We start from the raw sequence: 24,935 nt of genomic DNA, 5'->3' as shown, positions 1-24,935 counted from the left end.
CACTGAGCCACCCAGGTGCCCAGATACATTCTTTTAAACACAGAGTACTGTCTTACTCTGCTTCGTTTTCTGGGAATTGAAAGCATTTTTCGTGTCTGATAACAACATTTTTGCCAATGCCCCTTGTTAAGGATTTGCCTGAACTAAATCTGATTTTATTCTTAATTCCAGTTTTTGATCAAAAGTTATTTAGAAGAGTTTTTTCATTTTCTTTCTGGTGGCTTGATTTGTTTTTAGATTTAATGTTTCACAGTCAGAAAAATGTGGCCCATAAAATTGCTTTAAAAATTGCAGTTTTCCGGGTTTTTTTATTTTTGTAAATGTTTGGTAAACTTTTGAAAGAAGATTTAGGTCATGTGAGATATATAATTTTATTACATGGAGGTTTCAGTAAGCTGATTCTAATACTATTTGTCTGTTTTTACATTTCACACTCAGAATTCTGTTCAAGTTTAACATAAATGCTGGAGAATTCTGGTGTCACTTTTGTTTTTCTTTGTAGGTACTATTTTTTTAACCCTCCCACCATGTTCTATTTGTTGCTTCTCTCCCATTTGCTGTGTCATTTCTTTTTTTTTAATATTTTATTTATTTATTTGACAGACAGAGATCACAAGTAGGCAGAGAGGCAGGCAGAGAGGGGCGGGGGAAGCAGGCTCCCCGCTGAGCAGAGAGCCCGATGCGGGGCTCGATCCCAGGAACCTGAGATCACGACCTGAGCCGAAGGCAGAGGCTTTAACCCACTGAGCCACCCAGGCGCCCAAAACAGCCTCTTTTTTTTTTAAAGATTTTACTTATTTATTTGTCAGAGAGAGAGAGAGAGAGTGAGCACAGGCAGACAGAGTGGCAGGCAGAGGCAGAGGGAGAAGCAGGCTCCCCACAGAACAAGGAGCCCGATGTGGGACTCGATCCCAGGACGCTGGAATCATGACCTGAGCCGAAGGCAGCTGCTTAACCAACTGAGCCACCCGGGCGTCCCTGCATTTTAGGATTTTGTAAAAAACAGTTTTCATTGGAAGGAAACTGTTTTTGATCTGATTGATCCTTTCTGAAAGATAGCCCATTGCTATAAATTTTGTTTGGAATTAAAATTAGAAATAAAGTTTTCTGCACTGGTTCTGTAGGATGAGGTCCTTCTTTAAGAATGCTAAATCTTTCCATGAGTGTACTGATTTTTAAGGAGTCTTTAAAAAGATGATTTGGATCCCAGTGCTCAGAACTTGTAATCCTTAATGAAAAAGAAAGCTAAAGCTTTGTACTTTTTTCTGTGGATTTTCTTCAATGAAAAAAATCCTTGATGACAGAGCATAGGAAAGACAAGCAAGTTGCATGTACTGTGAAGCCTTGGTTTTTAGCCACTTGGTAAGCAAGCAACCATGAGTACTGCTTTAGGTATTTCCTGGACAGTTGAAAGTTGTTCCCTGGAATCCTCAGCTAGGCGATTCAAATTTTTCCTCTAGGTTCGTTGTAGCTGGAAGTTACTTGGTGCATCACACTCCTTATCTCAGTGGCCAAACTACTCCCTTAAATGCTTTGCTTATGTAATGAAACCCATGGCGGCAGTGAGACAAAAACAAAAGCTTCTGTATCAGTGCTTCCTGTCCAGCACACGTACCCTTGCATTTGTCTGCTGCCCTGAACTTGGGGGGCTTCAAAGCCTTTTGTGGGGAGTCCCATAGATGTGCTGTGCAGGTTTTCCTTGATGAGCTTCATTGGTGACTGCAGTTGTGGCCTGGCTGATCCTGGTTGCTACTGCCTTCAGTATGTCCCCATCTGTAATGGTCATTTCTGACCCCCGGAACATCATTTCCTGTTCTCCAACCATTAAAGATGTTTCCATTAGTTACTTTAGAACTTGGGAAGAGAAACTCAAATCGTAATCTTAAAATAGGAGTTCCCCTTCCACACCTGACCGTTAGATTCCTTGCCACAGTGTATAGGGAATGCGAGTGATTTCAATTATGCATAACCCAAAGATCTTTGTTTGAATTAAACCTAACCTACCCAGGGCAGACTATTCTTAGTGATTTAAAAGAAATCAAAATTGGAGGATGGGATTTTTAAAAGGCTATAAAAGTTAGTGGTTCTTGACCGCTGCAATAGTACTTCCTGAAAACCAGCTGGGTCCCCAAGAGAATCAAGGTACAAATAAGTCAAAACCAAGCAAAGTAATATAGAATAATGAGCACTTTGTTTCCAAACTACAACGCAAAACTTGAGGAAGCCAGGCTGTGTGAAAAGCACCTGATTTCCCCCACACTCTGTATTTCTTAACCACCAAAATGTCAAGAAAGGGTGGCCAGAAACATATCCATCAAATTCCAAGAGGCAGGAAAAGTGAGGTTGTCTGCCTGAGAGGAGAACCTGGAACTGGTGAACCATAACATCACCCACATACTCTATATCTCATTAAAACTTTTGAAACCCCTATCACAAAACATGGCCCGGGCAGCATCCTAGGAAAAGCCCAAGAGACCAAATTTAAGTAAAAAGTCTTTGGAGGAATGCAGGTGGGAGACAAACACCCTGCACCCAACAGTGAGCCAGACTTCTGTGGGAAACTGAGCTACTCAATACCTAGAGAGAAATTATGATAAAGATTGTGGGATTACAGGGAGATCATGTAGTTCTCACAGATGCCTCTTAACTACAAAAATGAGCACCATAATCAGTATTGTGTTAACAGATTTGATGTCATCTTCTATTTCAAAATCCATTATTGGAAAGGGACAACCTAGAATGTGGGAAATAAGAAAGGGAGCAGGGGAGTAAGAAAAATAGTCCACCTACTGTTTTTTAAAATTGTCTTGGATTTTCTGTGCATTACTTTACTTACTGTAAGACGTGGTGGGGAGGTAACCAAAGAGTAATGAGGGAAAGTTTATGATTTAAGGTAGAGAGAAAACACTTGTGCAGTTTCAAGATGTAAGGGACAACAAGTATTCTACTCAGATCCTAATTGAGAACTCTTGTTATTAAAAAAAAAAAAAAAAAAAAAGAGGCTACTTGGAAAATTTAACACAGGATATAGGATAGTATTTCGTAAGGTGCAATAAGAACATTTGGCGCTTTGGTTTAAAAAAAAAAAGTTGATAGGGCGCCTGGGTGGCTCAGTGGGTTAAGCCTCTGCCTTCAGCTCAGGTCATGATCTCAGGGTCCTGGGATCAAGCCCTGCATCCGGCTCTCTGCTCATCGGGGAGCCTGCTTCCCACCCCCACTCTGCCTGCCTCTCTGCCTAATTGTGATCTGTCAAATAAATAAATAATATCTTTTTTTTTTTAAAGTTGATAGATGATTGCTTTGATGCCTGGGATTTGTTTCATTTGAAAATAATCACGGGGAGGGAAGCCTGGGTGGCTCAGTCGTTAAGCATCCGCCTTTGGCTCAGATCATGATCCCAGGGTCCTGGGATTGAGCCCCACATCAAGTTCCCTGCTCAGCGGGAGGCCTGCTTCTCCCTCTCCTGCTCCCCCTGCTTGTGTTCCCTCTCTCCCTGTGTCTGTCAAATAAATAAAACCTTTTAAAAAACAAAAATAATGGGGGGGATCATAACGTAGATGAAATGCAATTGCTTACATAGGGATAATTTTGGAAGCTGGATAATGAGCAAATGAAGGATCATTCTACAATTCTTCTGTATTGGGGTGTGTGCATTAATTTTCATATAATATAAAAAGTAGTAGAAATTGTTTTGACTCCAAATATGCTTACTCACTGAAAAGGCTTCCTACTAGAATTCATCTGTGCTGATTGCTGTGCAAATGTTGGAAGGTGGACTATGACTCTAGCAAGAGGAGGGTCAAGGGCACTGGTGCCCTGCACAGGTGTAAATCTGCCGTGTGGAACTTCTGGGTCCCCAAAACGTAATAGTCTAATGTGGACTGGAAACCTTACAGAGACCATAGTCATTCACCGCGTATGTTGTATGTTTTATGTATCATAGACTATATTGCTATAATAAAGCATGCTAGAGAAAAGTATGGAGAAAAGGATAAGATGAAACACATTTGTAGTCCTGTATTGTTTTTAGCACAGTCCACACATAAGTGGACCTGTGCAGTTCAAACCCATATTGTTCAAGGGTCAACTGTAGCTACAAATGATGAAAAAACTAAGAAGAAAAGTACTCAATATTTAAGTTCCTAACCTAGTCCACCATTTTCATAAAATTTGCTTATCTATCCTCATGCCCAGGCTTTAAAGTTAATGTACACTTAATACCCCAAATCTAAAATTACGACGTGATCTAACAGAGGAACAGAAATATGGAAGATTGGTTTTTGAGACCGCATATTTCAGTCTAGAAAACTAGGTGTTGGACTAGTTTGATACAATAAATCATTTCTAACTACACAGAAAAGATGCAGAATGTAGTGTTTGTTTTTAGTTTATTAATTTATTTTGCAGGAATCTTCGACTTTCCGAGTATGTACTGTTTGGAAGTACGATGCATGCATAGCCTTTTAAGATGCCTTTGTACAATTTCACCTCAAAATAATGATTCACAGCATACACAGAAATCTAGAAGAAACATGGTATTTACAAGATTTAATAAGGTCTTGCTGTTTTAATGAAGAAACTGATCAATTCTTTTACAGTAGGGAAACATGGACATCGGGTGTCATTATAAATAAGAATTCAGAATTGTTCAGTCTCAAAGCAACTTTTCATGGCTTTAGAAACTAATATTGGGTCACCATCCTATTAATCTCTGAATGCCCAAGCCATGCAAAGTCTACTTGTATTAAATATTTGGGGATGCAAATAATAAAGAAAAAAATGCAGGTCTAGTGAATGTGAAAACACCATCAGAATTAACTTTTACAGTAAGAAAATACTGTTAATTCTTTTGAAAAGATACAGTAGTGGTGCAACAGACAGTGCCCAATTTATTCTGATTTTTTATAGTAACATTTCAATGGTCATTTTTCTTGCTCGATCGATATACACACACTGTAACATGGATTCATTCCAAGTCTGAACAGTGGTTACAATAGCAAAATAAATCAAATTTAACTATGAAGGGACATCTTCACATTCCAGGATACATCACTGATATTTTCAAAGGACAAATTTTCTATGCCTTATATCCTTGCTTTTTGTTTATACTGTCAAAGACATTACAGTTACCTTGTAAAATACTATAGAAAACGGAGTTGCCACAGAAAATTGGATACGAACCCTTGGTAACCAGGACAAAACAATGACAAAATTTACGGAAACAATAATTTTCTTAATAATTAAAAAGTACTAAAATCGAGACCAGCTCCTTAAAAATTAAACTGCTCATCACACTTCCCATTTCGTTCAGGGAAATAAACAAATTAGCAAGACTTTCCCCACCATCTGTTATATTCTCTAAAACTACCTTTTCTACAATGCAGTTCTTTAGTTTCTTTAAAGCCCCCTGCCTCTTTGCTCTCACATACAAGGTCATTATATCTGACAATGCGGAGAAAGTTTCTGGCTCTTCCATTCCCACTTTAAACTCCTCAGACCTACTCCAAAAGTTAAGGGGCAATGTACTTTTAACAAAACAGCAAACGTGCTTTCTAAAAACCCAGTTTACAAAACCATGAAATAATGTAACGTGTATCATCAGGCCTATGTGTTACCAGGTATATCAAACTAGGCGTGTTATAAGAAACCATACTTTTCACTAGAAAAACGAGTGCACCAACGGACCCCGAGAGCCAAAGTAGGGCAGCAGACAGGCACCTTCTCTCCTCCCACTCTGACGCAACTGCGTGTGCATGTCCATCTGACCAGGAGATCCTTTTGAAAAGACACCTAGAAGTGGACTGAATTCTTGTTTAAAGCGGTCACGGGCAAGAAGTATATACAGGGAACATGGTTAAACTGACCACATTTGTCAGCGTTAAGACAATTTTGCCTACTTGAAAAACTGAATATAGCCTATGTTGGCATATGAAACTTGTGCACAACCAGAAATGAACACAGACGAAATGACTTTAAAACCCAGCTCTGATGTCTCCTACCCCACCCTCTACACCTGAGAGACTGGTTGATTCTTTTTCCTGGCAGGTGAAAAGAATGATTTACTAGATAGATCACCAAAGGACTGGAACCATGCATCTATTGCGTGACAACAGCTTATTAACCAGGATGTGTGTTCATGCAGTAGTTGTAAAGTCACCTACAGGGTTTTAATAAAGCATCCGACTGTTTGCATACATGCTACTTTCATTCTCAACGGACATGTCCCAAGTTAACTGCTGCCCCTTCAGCAGATCTAAGAATACTGGTAAACCTTTAGCTAGAACACCAAGCAGTATATATATTTTTCCCCGAAATTGTTATCTAATACCGTGGGGGGGTTGATCGTCCCTAAAGAGATACGAAAACCACACAAAGGCAAAGGCATTGGCATATTACAGAATAGCAGGACTGAGAGATGGCTACTGGAGACGGACAGATACCAGTGTCACAGATACCTTTAAAGAATGCAGTTTTCAGGTCAATTCTTTTAAGCCCATCTGTTTTCTCACCATTATTTTCACAGTTTTGCCACAGTTTTATGAGAGATGTTTTATCAGTGTCATAACATAGCCATGCATATTTTTGTGAGACAAGTGGATTTGGCGGGGGGGGGATTTTCCACATAGGAAAAGAACATTTTCAAAGCTGTAGGTCAAGTGTGAAATTAGATGATTTTGATGGAAAATGATGATGGGTTATTAAGCCTTTGGTTTCATTATACTATTAAGTGCAGCTTGTTTTTCCAGGTCTGCCAGATAGCACTTCTAAAGTAGAATACAGTGACAGCTACAAGAGCGTGTGTGTGTGTGAGAGAGAGAGAGAGAGAGACAGACAGACAGAGAGAGTGTGTGAGTATGAGAGTAGCGGGGCACACAGTATGGGAGAATGGATGTTCCTCAAAAACTCTGGTAAAATCCTTTAGGATTACAAACATTACTAGTTTTATTGCTATATTTATTTTATATTCACCAAAATAACAGGAAGATTCCAAAATCCAATTCTGAGCTAGGAAGGAAATTCAACAGTGACAGAGACCTTAATTAAATGACCTATTAATAATTTTCCAGTGGTGCACCCTAGTGAGTCACATGACTTTATATCTCTTCAGTTATTCATACTTTAAAGCTGGGGTTTCATAAACAAGGAGTGCTTTAGTATCACCTGAACTACTTGAACAAACTCAGTATTATCTCGGAATACAATATGTTAAATTGAAACAGTTCTTAGTTTTAAAGTCCTTTGTATTCACCCTTCTCTTAAAATCCTGTTTCTCGACTAGCCTTCTCTTCCTCCCAGGTAATGCAGTGTACAACTTTATGATCTTGGCCAACTGTAATTTCCCTCACACCGGCTTACTAACATGTGCAAATCAATCCATACTGAACAGCTAATGTTGATTTTTTTTTTCAGCTAAGTAAGGATTCTGGCACAAAACACTGTGCTGTAAACATCGTGAATTCATCACAAAATTGGAAGGAGGATAAAAAAGTCCTATGGACTGCAAACATTTCTTACAGAACCACAGATGAGCTCAAGATTTCCGAATGGATTTTGGAATGGATTTACATTTGGCATACATTCACTGTGCTATTGGCAAAGCGCAGTTTTACAAGAAGGTCATTCATAAAATTCATAAAATCGTACTGGTAAGGACTTGTTATTTTTAAGGCCAGTGGCCCAATAAAAGCATGCAGTAACTTAAAAATTGTATCTACTATGTGGCATAATTAGGTCTTAGTTACCAGTGTTGATTTAGCTTGATGAATTATTGTACAAGTAAAAGGGATCTTCTCATCTGATTGTACTTCTGAATGAAAGGCACGATATGCCTCATTCTTTGACTGCTACAAATCACATTTTAAGCCACTTGTGTTTGTGTGTTTGAAATTACCTCTGAAAAAAGCAGCAATTACACATACCCTTATTACTTTGCGCCCCCCCCAAGTCATATTCTGAGTGCTTTCTCCTGTCCTTCTCTTCAGTAGGAAACAACGGGAAGAAGCATAGGGAACCTTGGTTTTCCAGAGAGCTGTGACCAGGTTAAGTCTGCTCTGAGAATTCACAGTTTGTCTGCATAAACTGTAACATGTCACACCATGATTTAAAGTTCTAGTTTATAAAGTAAGGGCCACTCAGCAGTAACTTTAACAACTGGGATTCCACAGAAGAGCTGTTGACTTCTCTGTGTATATTCTTTCAGGAGTGAATCCTTTCCCAGTTCCCAGTTTCAAGTATCCCTTTCTATCTCACTCTGCAATGAGTTAAGAAAGGAAAAAATGAAAACCCAAAACAAAGAGAACTCCCCATTTTTCTTGAATGAGCACGAGCCCTACAGGGGCGCTGCTCCTCCCCCAGTGGAATCGGAAATGAAAAGGCCGGGCAGATGCACACACTCCCAAGGCTCCTTTTCTTCTAGTGGGTACTCCCAGTTTCTCTCTCAGGTCGATGCAGACTCTTGGGCGTTCAAGTGTACCGTGGCATCTCGCACTGCTCACAGCGGTTCAGCGCAGGGTGGTTTAGGAAGGTGCAGCTATCACAATTCCACGGGGCCCCCTCATAGTCTTCATCACGGGGTTGTGTCCGAGGACTCTGTTTGGAGCCAGTCAGATGCTCTGAGGGAAGTTAGGATCAAGAGAAAAAAGAGATTGAATTCTTCCAAGTATAATCCAAACTGAAAAATTACCAAAAAAAAAAAAAAAAAAAAAAAAGAAAAAAAAAAAAGGTAGTTTCCTACTTGACCTAAGATAAAAGCCAATGAATGTCCGTAGCTACTAGAACAGGAAGTTCATGATACAAATTGTACTTGGTTTAAGAAGATAAACTGAAGTCCAGGATCGACTACCATTCCTCATTCAGTATTCATAGATAGTGGTTATGCTGTACGGTAGTCAAATGGACAGAGAACTATCCCCCAGCATGTGAAATTCTGCCCCCTCCCTTTCCCCCCTCACTTCAGCGCCCCCACTTCACAGCCCCTTGTAGTAGTGGCCATACTGTATTCAACATGTTCTGGGATGTCTGCCTCCTTCTGGGAGACCTGCAGCTTTACAGTATGCATATGTTAGTTAATAATAAGGGTTCACGACAGAGATGGTTCCTAACAAAGTTGCTCAAAATGGTTAAAAGAGAGAGACTTTACAGTTTTTCGTAAAAGCCAAATTCATTCCATGTGACTCTTTTTTTAAAAAGATTTTATTTATGGATTTGACAGAGATCACAAGTAGGCAGAGAGAGAGGAGGAAGCAGGCTCCCTGCTGAGCAGAGAGCCTGATGTGGGGCTCGATCCCAGGCCCCTGGGACCATGACCTGAGCTGAAGGCAGAGGCTTAACCCACTGAACCACCCAGGCACCCCTGAAAGACTCTTTTTTATTCTCAAATTTCTCCTATCTTTCTGGCTTACAAGGTTCTTCAGGTAGTTTTTTTAAAAGTCTATTATCTGGCAATATAAAATGCTCACAACCTTAGGTGGGTCCTCAGGACTTTTTTTTTTTAAGATTTTATTTACTAGAAAAAGAGCTCATGAGCCAGTGGGGGCAGAGGGAGAAGGAGAAGCACAGCGCCTGAGCCCTGCAAGATCCCAGGACCCTGGGATCATGACCTGAGCCAGAGCAGGCACTTAACCATTTGAGCCACCCAGTAACCCTGGTCCTCAGTTGTGTGTGTGTGTGTGTGTGTTTTACATTAGCCACCATACAGTTCTCATCATTAGTTTTTGATGTAGAGTTCCATGATTCATTGTTTACATATAACACCCAGTGCTCCATGCAATCGGTACCCATCACCAGGCTCATCCACTCCCCACCCCCTCCCTTCTAAAACCCTCCATTTGTTTCCCGGAGTCCATCGCCTCTCATGGTTGTTCTCCCACTACGATTTCTCTCCCTTCATTTTTCCCTTCTCCTAATGTCCTCAGGACTTTCTTTAAAAATACCTGAAACTTGGGAAGCCTGGGTGGCTCAGTCGGTTAAGTGTCTGCCTTTGGTTGGGTCATGATCCCAGGGTACCGGGATCGAGCCGAGCATCAGGGTCCCTGCTCAGCGGGGGGTATGCTTCTGCCTCTTCCTCTGCTCATGTACTCTCTTCATCAAATAAATAAATAAAATTTAAAAAAATACTTGAAACTTTGATTCCTCCTAGATCCTCATCTCTCAGCCTTGAGCTCAAAAAAGGCTCTTTGCTTCGGGAGTTAATCTGTAAATCCTGCTTTTGTGGATTAGCCCCTACTGCAGGTGGCAGCAGTGACTATGAAGGGAAAGATATCTGGGTAGAATTCCCCCCTGGAATCCAGATCATGGCCAGAGGCTGGGAAAATCTACCTGTTAAACCAGTGGAAATCATCACTGTGAACTGTAAATGAGATTAAGATCTAAGGTAGGCAACCTATCTAAGCAGGTCACAGAAGGAACTAAGATGGAAGGATTTAATCAGTTACCATTTGGGGCTAAGTCTATCTTCCACTGGAAATTAATGAGCTCACTTGTGGTTAGCAATTTGTATTTCATGACAAATGGCTGGTGTGAACGTTCTCCAAGAGGTAGAGAGAACTGAGCTTTAGACCTCGAACCTTACAACAGGCAATAATAAGACTCAGGCTGGGGGCGCCTGAGTGGCTCAGTGGGTTAAGTCTCGGCCTTCAGCTCAGGTCATGATCTCAGGGTCCTGGGAACAAGCCCCACATCGGGCTCTCTGCTCAACAGGGCTCTCTCTCTCTCTGCCTTCTGTTCTGCCTACTTGTGATCTCTCTCTGTCAAATAAATAAATAAAATCTTAAAGAAACAGTAAGACTCAGGCTGAAAAAGGAAGGAGATGTTAGCTTTACAACAAAATAGAAAACCACTGGGTCCATCAACCTATTCCTAGAACTATAAAAAGGAGAATGGGTTTGTTTATATGACCTTCACTGGCCATCTGAGTGGCCATTACCACCCACCTTGTATCTTTTGGCTCATGACTCCAAAACACAGAGACTTGGTAGTTTTCTTTTTTGTACAATATGGAAGAATAAAAAGCACATTTAATTGCTATAGCCTTCTGTTAGAGGAAAAATGTTCTGCACGCCATTTCCAGAAAAGGTCCTCTCTCATATGGTACTCTTTGGTTTTCAGGGCATTTTGTTCTCCAAAAAGGTAAACACTTAAACCATATTGCTGTTGGCTTTTAATAAACAGGCTCTGAAAACTCACTTTTATACTTTCCCAGAGCAGGCAACTTTTTACTTCATGAAGTATAATTCCAAACCTAGCCTAAAATGTTATTTTCTAAAGTCTATAAATAACTGCACAACCTCTTTTAGCATAACTAATACAGAATACTTGGGGCTCCTCTTCATAGTCTAATACTGTACACAAAGTAAAAATAATTTCCCTTCTATCCTTTGAGTTCTTGCCTGAGACCCTCCTGTAATAAAAGACAGACTAACAAGAAAAGAAACCAAGTTCATTAACATATGTACCTCACACAGACAGGGCAGAGACCTAGAAAACCTAACTTAAAATACCATCTACAGCTAAAGACAAAAGAAAGGTGTTGGGGGGAGGGCAGGGGAAGCCAATCAGGGAAGGTTACCTGACTGTTGCCTAGGTTACCTTCTCCACTGATCCACTTCTCTTTTGATTTAGTCACTAGGCTCTCTGGTAGGGGCAGGCAGACACATCTAGGTGGAGATTGCTTTTATCACTGTAGATGTTCCTTACAAAAGGGTAACTTCTACTCTGTTGTCAGAGCTTCTCCTGCCTTTGAAGTTTCTCAGAGTAATCCTTTTGGAAAAGAGGCATGTTTGGCGGTGGCATATTTTTCCCTTCAGTACCGTAATGATTTAATTTGGAATCAAGTCACTCTGAAGAAACTTATCAAAAGAATTTTAAAGGCACCTAATTTAGAATTATTGTGGGTAAGACGCTGCTCATTTCATCACAGGAAATACTGTTTAAATAGAAGTATTTAAAACCCAAAAGACATTTTAGATGTCCGTTTTCATTTGATTTACATTTGTAAAATCCTGTCTTTTTATGGACTGTTTCAAAAGAAAAATATTTCAGGTCTCATAGAAAAATTAATATGCATATGTATACACAAATGAAAAGTGAAATCAATATGTTTTTCCTTTAAGACTAATTATTTTTAGGGGTGCTTGGCAGGCTCAGTCAGAAAAGCATGCCGCTCTTGATCTCGGGGTCATTAGTTAAAGCCCCACATTGGGTGTAGAGATTCCTAAAAAAAATAATAATAATAAACTTTAAAAAAATACTACTTTTAAATGGGTTAATAGGCCAGATTTCCATAAAAATAACCATCCTCAAAAATATCACAAATCAAGTTTCACCAATATTGTTTATCTTACACAGCCATACTTGTATAAACCCAAACATAGACAGTATTTTTAGAATGCTTATTTCAACGGAATCCCAGGGTAAAATTCAAGAAGTATTAGAAAATTACAGTGAGAAGTTATAAAAGCCAGAACTTTCAAGTTATTTCCTTAATTACTTGGCCTTGCTTTCTAGACGCTATTATTAGAGCAATCTGTCCGATATGGTAACTGCCGGCCAACTGAAATGTGACCACTGTGAACTAAGATGTGCTCTAAGTGTAAAATGTACACCAGATTTCAAAGATATTGTATGAAATCAAGAATGTAAAATATCTCGCTAGTTTATATTGACTTCATATTGAAATAATACTTGGCATATACTAGATTAAATATTTTAAGTATTTGCCTTGTATTTTATTTCTGTTGGGCAGCACAGCCTTAGAAACTCAGCAGAGAGAATAGTTTTTTTTTTTAAGTAATCTCTGCACCCAACGTGAGCCTTGAACTCAAAATCCCAAGGTGAAGAGTCGCAAGCTCCACCAACTGAGCCATCCAGGCGCTTGGAGAGAGTAATTTTTTTATAAAGGGAGGGGGGGGGGGAAGGTGGACTTTACTTGTGGTTAACTACATGGGCGAACACGTGTCTTTGGACTTTGTGCACAAAATCCGGACACACAAGTACAAACCCTCAGCAGCTGCTGCCTGGGTGTCATGGACGTCTGCCTGTACTTTGGAGGTCACGCTAATTCTTCGGGCTTTCCTCTCAATTGTGCAAGGGTCTGACGAATCTGCATGAAAAGAAGCAAAGCCAGGAGAAAAGGGATTAAAGCCATCCATGAGAAGAGTGGACAGGCTCCCAAGGCTCTCCCATGGCACGTGGACGGTTGTGTGTTTGTCCTTTCTATTGCTTCATATTATCTTTAGTTCTCCTGTGAAGGTAAGTGCCATATTTAATATCACCTTTACAACCTATACAGAACAGTGCTCTTAGAACTTCTTCCATCCTCTACAATTACTTGGACGCAATGCCTAATTTCACCAGTTTCCCCCCTTCCTAGTGCAAACTCAGTGACGGTAATTAAATGTCAATGTAAGGGCAAAATGTGGAAGACGATACTTCAGCAACTGCCTTAGTAAGCAACAGTTATGAGAAAACCATGGGTTGAAAGTACACGATGTATAAGGCTAGCCAAAGAATCCATTAAATAATATAAAACTATAGTACATCATAATTAAAGAGTAGGATTAGCAATAACTGAAAAAAATCAGAACTCAAAATAATGAATTTATTTCTATTAATTTATATATGGTTAGTAAGAAGTCCTTTCTTTGTATTAAGACTTGGTATCATTTGCTCTTCAGAACCAAAGAAAGATCTTCTATTTTCTGATTAGTTCTGAGCCCATATAAGCAATCCTCTAATACAATCCGCCTTTGGAAATCACTGCTCCAGAATTCTAAGCTTGGTACCTAGGTACGTAAACACACCATTATCAGAGTAAACAAAAGCAGAGTAAATGGTCTCCTTAGGCTCCAAAGAATAGTGTCAAGTTCTATTTCTTAAATTTGTAAAGCACTTTCATAGTGTCACATACTTTACTCTCACAGACTCTTAGAACAGCCCTTTAAAATACACCAACTACTGGACTGATCACCTTTCTGGTGCACAGACTAGATCTGAACAAGGTCTGGAAGCCAAAACAACCCAGACATCAAGTTGTTGGACACCAAGGTCAATGCTCTCACCATTGTGTTACCAATGACAGCTTGGGGAGGCCTTGCTGGGTCAGCCGAGGAACTAACATGCACACTGCATTGCTTCAATACGAAGTTCGGTCCAAAAAGGTTTCTGGGTCTCCCTCTTTTTCCTTCTGTTTCTTTTTCTTACTCTCCCCTTTTCATTACCATACTTCAGACAAACATCCACATTCCACTTGGATTTGCAGTATACGTCTGTAATAACTCCAAGACATTTATTCTAACCAATAAATCAATCCTACCTGTTATTTATACTTTATCTTAAGTGATACTACAAGAAAATCTACATTAAACTACATTAACTTTTTTTAAGAAGAGGCCAATTTAGTTTAAAAATCTGCAAATGCTTAGAAGAAAACAAATTTGACTTCATAGAGAAAATCAAATAGCTTTTAGAAATGTAATGAAAAGCCTTCTTAAGGAATTGTAGCATTAAGTTCTATTCATAAATAATACTATTTTATACTCTCACCAACAGTATATAGAATGAAGGCTCAATTACATTGCTATGGTAGAGATTCATTTATACTTAAGATGTTAGTTCTCCACTCTACTCAAAACTGTTTATGTAGGGGCACCTGGGTGGCTCAGTGGGTTAAGCCTCTGCCTTCAGCTCAGGTCATGATCTCGGGGTCCTGGGATCGAGTCCCGCATCGGGCTCTCTGCTCAGCGGAGAGCCTGCTTCCTCCTCTATCTCTCTCTCTCTGCCTGCCTCTCTGCCTACTTGTGATCTCTTTCTGTGAAATAAATAAATAAAATCTTAAAAAAAAACTTTATCATATGATAGTTGTCTTTCTCCGATTGACTTATTTCGCTAAGCATGATACCCTCTAGTTCCATCCACGTCGTCGCAAATGGCAAGATTTCATTTCTTTTGATGGCTGCATAGTATTCCATTGTGTATATATACCACATCTTCTTTATCCATTCGTCTGTTGATGGACATCTAGGTTCTTTCCATAGTTTGGCTATTGTAGACATTGCTGCTATAAACATTCGGGTGCACTGTTTATATAGAAGATAAGCTACTTGGGGCAGGAGTCATGTCTCAACTTTGTAGCATCAAGCGTCTATGTACATAATCCATCTACACACTGAGCATTTGCTCTAAAATTTAAAAGTTGATTGCAACTGGAATTTAATTACAGCTAACTCTGAAGGACTAACCAATTATCAGCTTTAGCAAAATTTGTTTGAATTCAAAGTGCCTTTTTTTTTTTTGTATAAAACTATCTGTAGAGAGGGGCGCCTGGGTGGCTCAGTGGGTTAAATCCTCTGCCTTCAGCTCGGGTCATGATCCCAGGGTCCTGGGATCGAGCCCCACATCCGGCTCTCCGCTTGGTGGGGAGTCTGCTTCCCCCTCTCTCTCTCTGCCTGCCTCTCTGCCTACTTGTGATCTCTCTCTCTGTCAAATAAATAATAAAATCTTAAAAAAAAAAAAAAAAAAACTATCTGTAGAGAGCCCGATGAAGCTTGACATTACAGCATCCTAATGATGCAAACAAACCCTGTACTATTCCTAGCTGAGCTGAACACCAGCTCTCTATCTCAAACACGTGGTGCTGGTCTCAAAGACAGCAGGCAGAGTGACTGTCTGCCACACTGCTCTCTCCACTGCTAGAACATGGATTATATGGGCTCCTGGCAGCTGATCTATTCCATTACCTAAAAAAATTTTCCTTTTACTACTTTGTGAGTTTTCAAGGTAAAACTTATACAATGAAATACACAAACCATGTGTTGCCATATGGAGTTCTGACAAATGCATATATACCTGAATAATCCAAATCCTGATCCAGACATTATCATTAGCCTATAAAATCCTCCCATGCCCATTCCCAGTTAATCCCCAACCTCTACTCCCAGAGATAACAGCTGTCTTGTTTTTTTTGACAGAAATACAGCTTATGAAATGCATGTAAACAATCATACAGAACACATTCTTTGGTGTTTTTCTTTCAGCATTATGTCCTTGAGGTTGGCCCATGTTGAGTTTAAAATAGCTGATTTGCACCGCTCAGTGTATCAGTTTGCTTATCCATTCATCTGTTGATGGCCCCTTGGTATGTTCCCAAATTTTTGGTTATTTTGAATAAAAATGCTATGAATCTTCTAACACAAGTCATTTTGTGGACACAGGCTTTAAATTCTTTTGGATAAATTTTTAGAAGGAGAACTGATGAGCTACAGGGCAAGTGAATGAATGTTTGGTTTTGTAAGAAATGGTCACACCATCTTAAACTTTTACCAGAAATGTGTAAGAATTCCACCGTTCTATATCCTCATTAATGTTTCAAGCCATCGGCTATTCAGGAATCTCAGGATTTTAATTTGCATTTTCTTAATGTCTATTCAAGTTGAGTGTTTTCATGTGCTTATTGGCCATTTACATATATATTTCTTTGTCAAGTGTCGACTCAAATGTTTCAACCTTTTAAAAACTGGATTGTCCTTTTATTAGACCGTCCTTTTATTCCTGTGTTACAAAAGTTCTTTACACATTCTAAAGACCAGTTTTTGTTTTGTTTTGTTTTGACCATATATGTTTTCAAATATTTTTCCCCAGCCCCTGGCTTTCCTTTACACTTTCTTAACAGTGCCTCTTGATGAGCAGAAGAGCTAAATTTTAATGAAGGCTAAGGTACCAACTGTTCTGGATTCCAAAAATTCTAAGCTAAACCCAAGTTGCAAGGATATTTTATATTTTGCTCTGGAAGTTCTGTAATTTAGTTTCATACTTCAGTATGACCTACCTCAGATTTTTGTGTATAGTAGGAGGTAAGAATCAAAACTGGTAATTTTTCCATATGGTTATCTAGTTCTTCCAGCTCTGATTGCTACAATGACTTTCTCCATTGGTTACTTTAGTGGTTTTGTCAAGAATTTGGCGGTGTAAGTGAGGGTCTGTATCTGGGCTATTTATAAAGCTACAGTCGTTTCTCTATCTACTTTTTATCCCCATGCCAAAAACATACTGTGATGGCTACAGCTTTATAGTAAGTCCTAAGGTTAGTTAAGGCTAACACTTGCAACTTCATTCTTTTTACAGATGATTCTGGATACCCTATGTACAAATCAGGGGAAAAGTAAGTTTCCCAATTTTGATTTAACCGCAAACACGGTGCATTACTCTAAGTTATTTTGGCAACATTTTATAGTTTTCAGCAAATACAGCTGGTGAGATTTATTCGTAAGTAGAACATGTTTTTTTGATAGTTTTGTAATTCTCTTTTTAATTTCGTTCTTCAATTGTTTGCTAGTATATAAAAATATAGTTCTTGTATACCAACCTTCCATCCCAAGACCTTGTTAAGTTCTTATTTAGTATCCTTGGGTTATCTTTGCAAATAACCATTTTAGTTGGAATGGCTGCTGACTTTAGTCAGATGCTTTCCTTGCATCTAGTAAAATGATCATGAGCTTTTTCTCCTTGATTGATAGTGCATTCCTGAGCTAAAACAAACATGGTCATGATATATTATCCTTTCTATTTACCATGAATATTAAGGACTTTTTTTTGCTTTAAGTGCAGGATTATTGATCTGCAATTCTATTTTCTTTTGGGGGACAGGGTGAGTAGGTAATCCTTATCAGGTTTTGAAATCAGGACTCTTAGGGCGCCTGGGTGGCTCAGTGGGTTAAAGCCTCTGCCTTTGGCTCAATTCATGATCTCAGGGTCCTGGGATGGAGCCCCACATGGGGCTCTCTGCTCAGCAGGGAACCTGCTTCCCTTCTCTCTGTGCCCGTCTCTCTGCCTACTTGTGATTTCTGTCTGTCAAATAAATAAATAAAATCTTAAAAAAAAAAAAAAAGAAATCAGGGCTCTGCTGATTCCATAAGACCAAAAAAAGGGGGGGGGAGAGTTTTGTTCCTCCCCTATTTTCTCAAAGACTGTGTGTAAGATTGGTAGGATCTCTTCCTTAAATGTGTTATAGTATACACTCACCAGTGCAGTCATCTGGGTTTGGAGTTTCCTTTGTGGGACAACTTTTGAGATAATGGATTCAATTTCTTAAACAGATATATGACTATTATTAGGTCCTATATCATCTCATTTTCAGTTTTGAGTAGATGCGTCCATTTCACATAAAGTGCTGAGTTTACATAAAGATGTTCACCACATTTTCTTATTATTTTAACAGGTAACCCATCTTTTGGTTCCGATTTTGATAATTTATGAATTTGTGTTCTTTCTAGATAGACACAATCAATAAACTCTTAAGTTTTACTTATCTTTACATCTCTTTGACTTTGTTGTTCTTTCCTAGCTTAAGGCAGAATTTTAGGTCACTGATTATATTAATCTTCAGGTCTTGCATATTTACAAATTTCTTTGTACCCACTGCATAAACTCTGTGTAAGTGAAGAATCTGACCTTGCCTAAAGCAGGTCTAGTTTTAATCCCTAATTCCTAGGAGATAACCACTAAAATCTTGAAAATTTCCCAAATGACTGGAGTTGTCTCTTATTTACAGTGGGCCCTTTGGACCATACCTGAGAGTTTATGCTAATGAGATGGCTCATGGTGGACACACTGTCTGCCCATCAACTGGGTCGTCTATCCCCAGATTAACAACTTTTCAACATACTCCCCTAAACAGGGTGAATCTTTTATAACAGCCCTTGAATCAATTATCTGTTGGGTTAGTAATAGGAAATACTTCTTTAGTAGACATTCGGGCAACATCAAGTTTAAAATTCTATTTATTTATTTAAAATTTATTTAAATTTATTTATTTAAAATTTATTTATTATTTATTATTAAAATTTATTTAAAATTCTATTTATTCAAGTTTAAAACCCCATGTATTATTTTTTTTTATTTGACAGAGAGAGATCACGAGCAGGCACAGAGGCAGGCAGAGAGAGAGGGGGAAGCAGGCTCCCTGCTGAGCAGAGAGCCCGATGCGGGGCTCGAGCCCAGGACCCTGAGATCATGACCTGAGCAGAAGGCAGAGGCTTAACCCCCTGAGAAACCCAGGTGCCCCAAGCCCCATGTATTATTAATCCAAATGTTTAAAGTGGTCAATGATACATAACTCTGTGACTTTCAGCTTGAAACGGCATATAATGTTGCCACAGTGCCAAATCTAATACTTGGAAGTCATCCACTAAGATTCTTTCTTGTATTTTTAGGAATCACGCTATTTTAAACACAGATCTGATGAAACATCTATGGTGGTAGTATTACTGCACTGCAACCTATAAGTTAAATACTTAAAATACACAGAAAACTGTTCAACTAAAATTTAGGTGACGAAATTTATATCTTACCTAAGAAGTAGAAACTCTGACAAGATTTTAACTTGTTTCACCCTTAAATTGCTTAAAGCAAAATGGATTGAGATATGAAACGCATACTTCAGCTCAGTCTTGAAAACTATACAAAAGAACATGAGCCTTAAGTAAGAATGGGACAGAAAAAATTTACCTAAATCCAATGACTCAAGATGTAAACTTAATTCAAGTTAATTTTTTAAGATACTGAAATGCCAATTAAACACTGATACATAAATATAAAAGAGAACAGATCCAAAAGTGATTCCTCCAAATCTTGGTTATAGGGGATTTATTTTGACCTTCATGAAAAAACACCTAGTCCCTATCTAGTTATTATGTTCACTTGTTGGGCACACAAGGATTCTTCTGCAACCTGCTAGTCTCAGATCTACTACAGATACAATTTAACATTCTAACATAAGACCTTTAATGTTCTCATGATTTTATAAGAATTATCTTTTAGGATTACAGTTATTATAGAAGAAATTCTAATGTTTGCTATATAATATATTCTTTAAGTTCTTTTTAAAAGATTAAATTGTATGTCCCATTTAATTACCTATGACAGTAACTCCAGGAATTACTAATTCTGGTGCTTTTTAAAGTATGGGCACAGTAGTATCAATATGGTTAATTTTTTTATGCTGAACAAGTTAGCATCTCTAATAGAAATTTCTTCAGCTAAAGAGGTGAACTCTCAAAGAATTCTGATATTTATTTCTATGATGTTTATGGCATTTCCCTACTCACCTTTTTTAGATGGCTTGGGTGGTACAACTGGGCCAGGTTCTATGTTGTCATAAAAATTATTCATGGCTTTTGGATCAAAGTTTCCTATAAAGAAAATAAAATCACCATGCATTTAAGGCTTTCTCCTATTTGACTTTTTTGTTTAAAAATGTATAGAAATAAAATAGCTAAAATGGGAAACTGTGTTCTAGGGTTTCAAAACTCCTATCACCTTCCCACTAAAAATGTTTTTCTTGATCACTGTGAGAAAAGACTGCAAGCAAACTACCACATCAGTGTTGGTCTATAAACTATCACTTGAAGGAATATTTTTCTAACTGCAAAGCTAGTCTCTTTCAGCAGGATTATGTATGGGGCACACTTAGGTAGGTAAATGAGTAAGAGAAATTAAAGAAAGGCTAAACTATTTTCTAGTGTTTCCTTCATCTCATTCATAATTTACCTTAAAAAGTTATGCATTAAGAATTTAACAGTGGAAGAAGTCAAACATATAAATTTACAAAGACGAATGAAGTCATAATAGCAGCAGCTCAGAGATTTCAAGAAATGGAGAATACTGAATGTGGTCTACAGATTTAACAAAGATGATAAGGTGCCAATTTCAGAATAATAAGTACAAGGATCCCTCAGAGTTTTGTCTTGCCACAAAATTTTCAACTCTCTTAAAAAAGTTCACTCCCTGGCCTTGTGCCGATTTCAGTCCAAACTCCTGACATGACGGCTCCAAGGTGGATTCTGATACAGTGGTAACCTTAGGTCCTACCTTCACTTCTGTGAACCCATCACTGTAACTGGCTTGTTCTGCACAATTCCAATTAAGCATTGTAACTACGCATGCTTACTAACAGTTCAAATATATTAGATGTTTTGATTTCTAGACATTATTCCCCCCCCAAGTTTCCCTCACCAAAACCAACAATAAACCTGCATTTCAGCAATCCAAATAATGATCTGCATCTAGATCCATTCTCTCACTTCAAATTCACATTGGCATTCAGTATAAAATTTTTCCAGAGTGTGGAAGAGTAGAATTCAGTATAAAATGGACATATTTGGACCCCTTATGAAAGGAGATTTAGAAATACTTAAGCACCAAAAAGAGCTCTTTGTTGCCCAATGGAGACCAAAAACACAGCTCTTTGCTTATAAAACTTTAATAGTGGTTCCTGTCCAGGTCCTATTACAAATGCTTTTAACCATTTGGAAGATAATGAAAGCCACAATACTCTAAGATGTTGCATATGTATTTTTTCAATTACTTAAGTTACAGCTGATGTTTTAATTTCTAGATCTCCTAAGTCTTACTATAAATACTCTAACTGGTTGTTTGTGTGTTGTGCTTTAAAAAGCACCCAAGCAAAAACTGATGCAGTCTCCCAATACACTAACAATAATCTGTATCACCCGGATATAGCGCAGAGCTCCACTGCTTCAAGCTATGAGCCTGTGAAGGGACTACTTTGTGAAATGCCCAGGCTGCTCAATTTTCATATTCAAATTTGCTTCTTTCAGATTGTTGGGTATCTTTTAGGGTCCCAGGCTTCTACTATTAAAGTTAGCCCATTGCCATTTTTAGTCGAGATTTATTATATACTCTCAAAATAGAGCAGAAGCTCCTTTAGCTGCCATAATTGAAAACAATAAGTGGTGGTAACAGAGAGGCTGATTGAAACAGACCTTTTAAGAAAAATTACTTGTCAACTTCAAAGCTGGGCAAAGACTTTTATTTTCACCACGTGTCCACTGACGTTCTACACTGTCTTTCTTACATAAACATCCATGATGAGTTACAGAGGAAGTGGGAAACTTTTTCTTATGTAAAGTTGCAGAAAATCAGCATTTCACGTCATGTGGACCTGTAATTCAATCTGCTGCAAGCCCCCAATGGTGCTGGTGAAGCACAAAAGCAGCCCCAGATAATATGTGAACAAATGGGCGTGACTACACTTGACTACAGCTACAAAAAGAACCAGCAAGCTAGTTTGCTGAACCCTAAAGTTCTACAATTTTGTACTGTTTTGAGTAAGAAAACAGAATCCTCTTAGATTTTTGTGATTTATCCCCTGAACCCTTTGCTCAGACCACCCCGCAACCGTGCCTTTTTGTTGTTGTTTTTAAAGTAATTGGCCTTTGGGGTTTTTTTTGTAGAAAGAACAGGTCCTTCTGCATTCTTGTCAGATTAATAAACATTAAATTACAGAAGCAGAGTAACTGGCATGTGCAAGTTAGGGAACAGGTACAACAAACTCTCACTGAGCAGACCATTCAACCGCTAGGAGTGACAGTACTTGAACATGCCAGTACGTGGTCCCTAGTCAGCAGTGTGTAGCAGCTGAGGACAGTGTCGGAGTACTGTACAGCGGGAAATAAAGAACATCTCTAACCTACTGAGCTTGGTAAGTGAAAGCTAAGAGAGCTTCTACTGTAGTACAAGTCTATAAGAGAGCCAAAACAAAAACACAAAAAAAGCCAAAAAAATACTCCAAAAAGTCTGAGATACAGCTGGATGTTTTCATATGATAGATAGATAAAAATGGCATATGGAATTTACTTTAAAAGTGAGAAATCTGGTGTTCTGATATGTGATTCCCTATTTTAACAGATACTTCTGATGATTACCATAACATCACTCTAGGAAGTTTTATAATTAAGACACATCAATACAAAATATTTACAGTAAATGACTAGAACAAGAAAAATGCGGAGTAACCACTAAGAGCAGTCTAAATGACAAGAACTTAATGACGGAATTGCCAAAGTAAAACTGTTTTTGATCCCCCAAATCTATGACCATGGGGTGGAAGGATCTCTTGAGTAGAATTATAATGGATAAAAACTATCTCTTAAATCTGTAAAACCAAAAATGATGGCTATTTAGCAGCTTAAAACACACTATTACTTATGGTTTACCAAATAATCAAGTCTATACCTCTAGATTGAAGGAGGTCAACTTCTTTCAGTGTACAGTCAACATTTATCTGGAGTTGTCTGTTCATGCTTCTCAATCTTGTCATTTCCTCAGGCTAGTAAGAAAGGACCCAAAATAGCAATTGTGGGAAAGTCATTATCAAGCCCAACATTTAAGAACTGCTATTCATATTAATAGTTCTGATTGGTCATTACCAACAATATGGCCTAGTCCATAAGAGGGCATGTTAAGAAGTCCTAAACATTTAAAGGAACAGTCAGGTAAAATGGGGACATCGGTATGGCCACATAAACACAAAACTACGGTACTAAGACTATGTTTTATCATACAAAATACCATTTTAATCACAGAGCACTAAAAATAATTTACTTCTATGCTTTCATGGTAAGGGAAACTATGAGAATCAATCTGTAAGATAAGCAATGTCCATGACTTTAGTGCTGTCCAGGCTTGAAAAAACAACAATACTAAGTATCAGGCACTGTGTTTACCAGAGGTCTCATTCCTTCCTCAAAATATCTTTCAGGCAAGTACTAATATCATTGCTAATTTATACATGAGGAAGCTGATGCACCCACAGTGCATATAATTTTCCCAAGGTTATAAAACACAATGCTTGGTAAAACCAGGATTTACATCAAACAATCTATTACATGAAAATTTCACAAACAAATGGATCCCATTCTTCCTCCATATTTGTTTCCTTCTTCTTGACTTCCTCCATATTTGTTTCCTATTCTTCGGCCTTTGAGGGGCACACATGAGACATTGAAATGTACAGAATGCACTCTTCTTCAGTTAAATAAAGTTTTTTGGAAGTCTTTATATCCCCGGACCTTCTAGATTTACTATTTTTACACACACACACACACACACACACACACAGTAACAAACAAAATTCGAGTCTGAATTCCAGAGGCAGGGATACTGAAGCTTTCAGCACAGCCCAGATATTAACTCAGTTAGTTACTAATGTGCTTTCAACTACATGAAGTAAAAGATAAATATCTGCTGTGACAGAATAAAATCCTCTTCCATTAAAAACCTTTATTTTTCTACAAACTATGTTAGTATAAGAGCAAAGAAAAAGGAGTAAAAAGGTTCTTAATTCACAATAATACAAGCTCTTATGCTGTTAGGACATGTCATCAGAATAAATGGGACTGCCCCTTGTATTACTAAGTATGAGACATTTAAAATATGTGATAGAATACAGTAAGAGCTACAATTGCTTAGAATGCTATGAGAACACAAAAGTCATTTAGAACTATTTATTAGGGATTGCTTTCTTTTTCCCTATCTGCAAAAGTATGGGACGTTACCAAGTAAAATGCTTACACCTTGTCTACCAGGCAACATTAAAAGGGTTTAAAATATACCTGAGCATTTATACTAAAAATAAAACACTTGTCCGGGGTTTCAAAGACGGCTATTGTCTTCCTAGGAATATGTAAAAGAACTCATTCTTTGTAGAATCATAATGGAAAAATTCAGGACCTAAAGGAGTTGCTTCTTCCTATGTATGGGCGGGGGGAGGTTTGGCCACAGTGGTCATAAAGAGTGAAGCTCCATAACTAAGTATGGAAGTACTGTAATACACTTTATATATAGTCTAGAGGCTTCAGCACATTTGCTTATAACAGGAGATCTACTCAACAAAGTCATTTCCAAAGACAAGAGAACCACTCCAATTTACTAAAAGAATGGTATACCTTTAAGATTCTTACGTCCTTTTTCATAGTTTCTGATTAAACCAAGGTCAAAAAAAAATCTGAAAAGTCAGTACCATTCGCCAAAAAATACACTGTCTTTTCAGGGAGGTGGGGTTTCAAGATTGGCTGTAACTTAGAGCTGTTTGTAAAAGAGCTGACATTTCAAAGTGAAAAACTCTTAAGCTTTTTCCAAAA

General features: G+C 38.3%; 1 protein-coding gene across 6 annotated transcripts in view; it reads right to left on the bottom strand.

The window, feature by feature from the left end:
* Positions 1-4,381: 4,381 nt before the first annotated feature.
* TAB3 (TGF-beta activated kinase 1 (MAP3K7) binding protein 3) overlaps positions 4,382-24,935 on the bottom strand; it is a 91,907-nt gene continuing 71,353 nt past the window's right edge. For 4 of the 6 annotated variants that reach the window (XM_047715522.1, XM_047715521.1, XM_047715524.1 and 1 more), the window contains 4 exons: positions 23,029-23,122; positions 20,100-20,183; positions 12,998-13,099; positions 4,382-8,612 (listed from right to left, as the gene is read on the bottom strand). In XM_047715522.1, coding sequence (XP_047571478.1) covers positions 8,464-8,612; positions 12,998-13,099; positions 20,100-20,183; positions 23,029-23,122 — 429 coding nt within the window. In that variant the 3' untranslated portion in view covers positions 4,382-8,463. The remainder of the gene's footprint in view (positions 8,613-12,997; positions 13,100-20,099; positions 20,184-23,028; positions 23,123-24,935) is intronic. The other 2 variants (XM_047715525.1, XM_047715527.1) reach the window with 2 other exon arrangements.

The sequence above is a fragment of the Lutra lutra genome, chromosome X, assembly GCF_902655055.1.
Source record: "Lutra lutra chromosome X, mLutLut1.2, whole genome shotgun sequence".
Lineage (NCBI taxonomy): Eukaryota > Metazoa > Chordata > Mammalia > Carnivora > Mustelidae > Lutra > Lutra lutra.
This window is presented reverse-complemented; position numbering and strand designations above follow the sequence as displayed.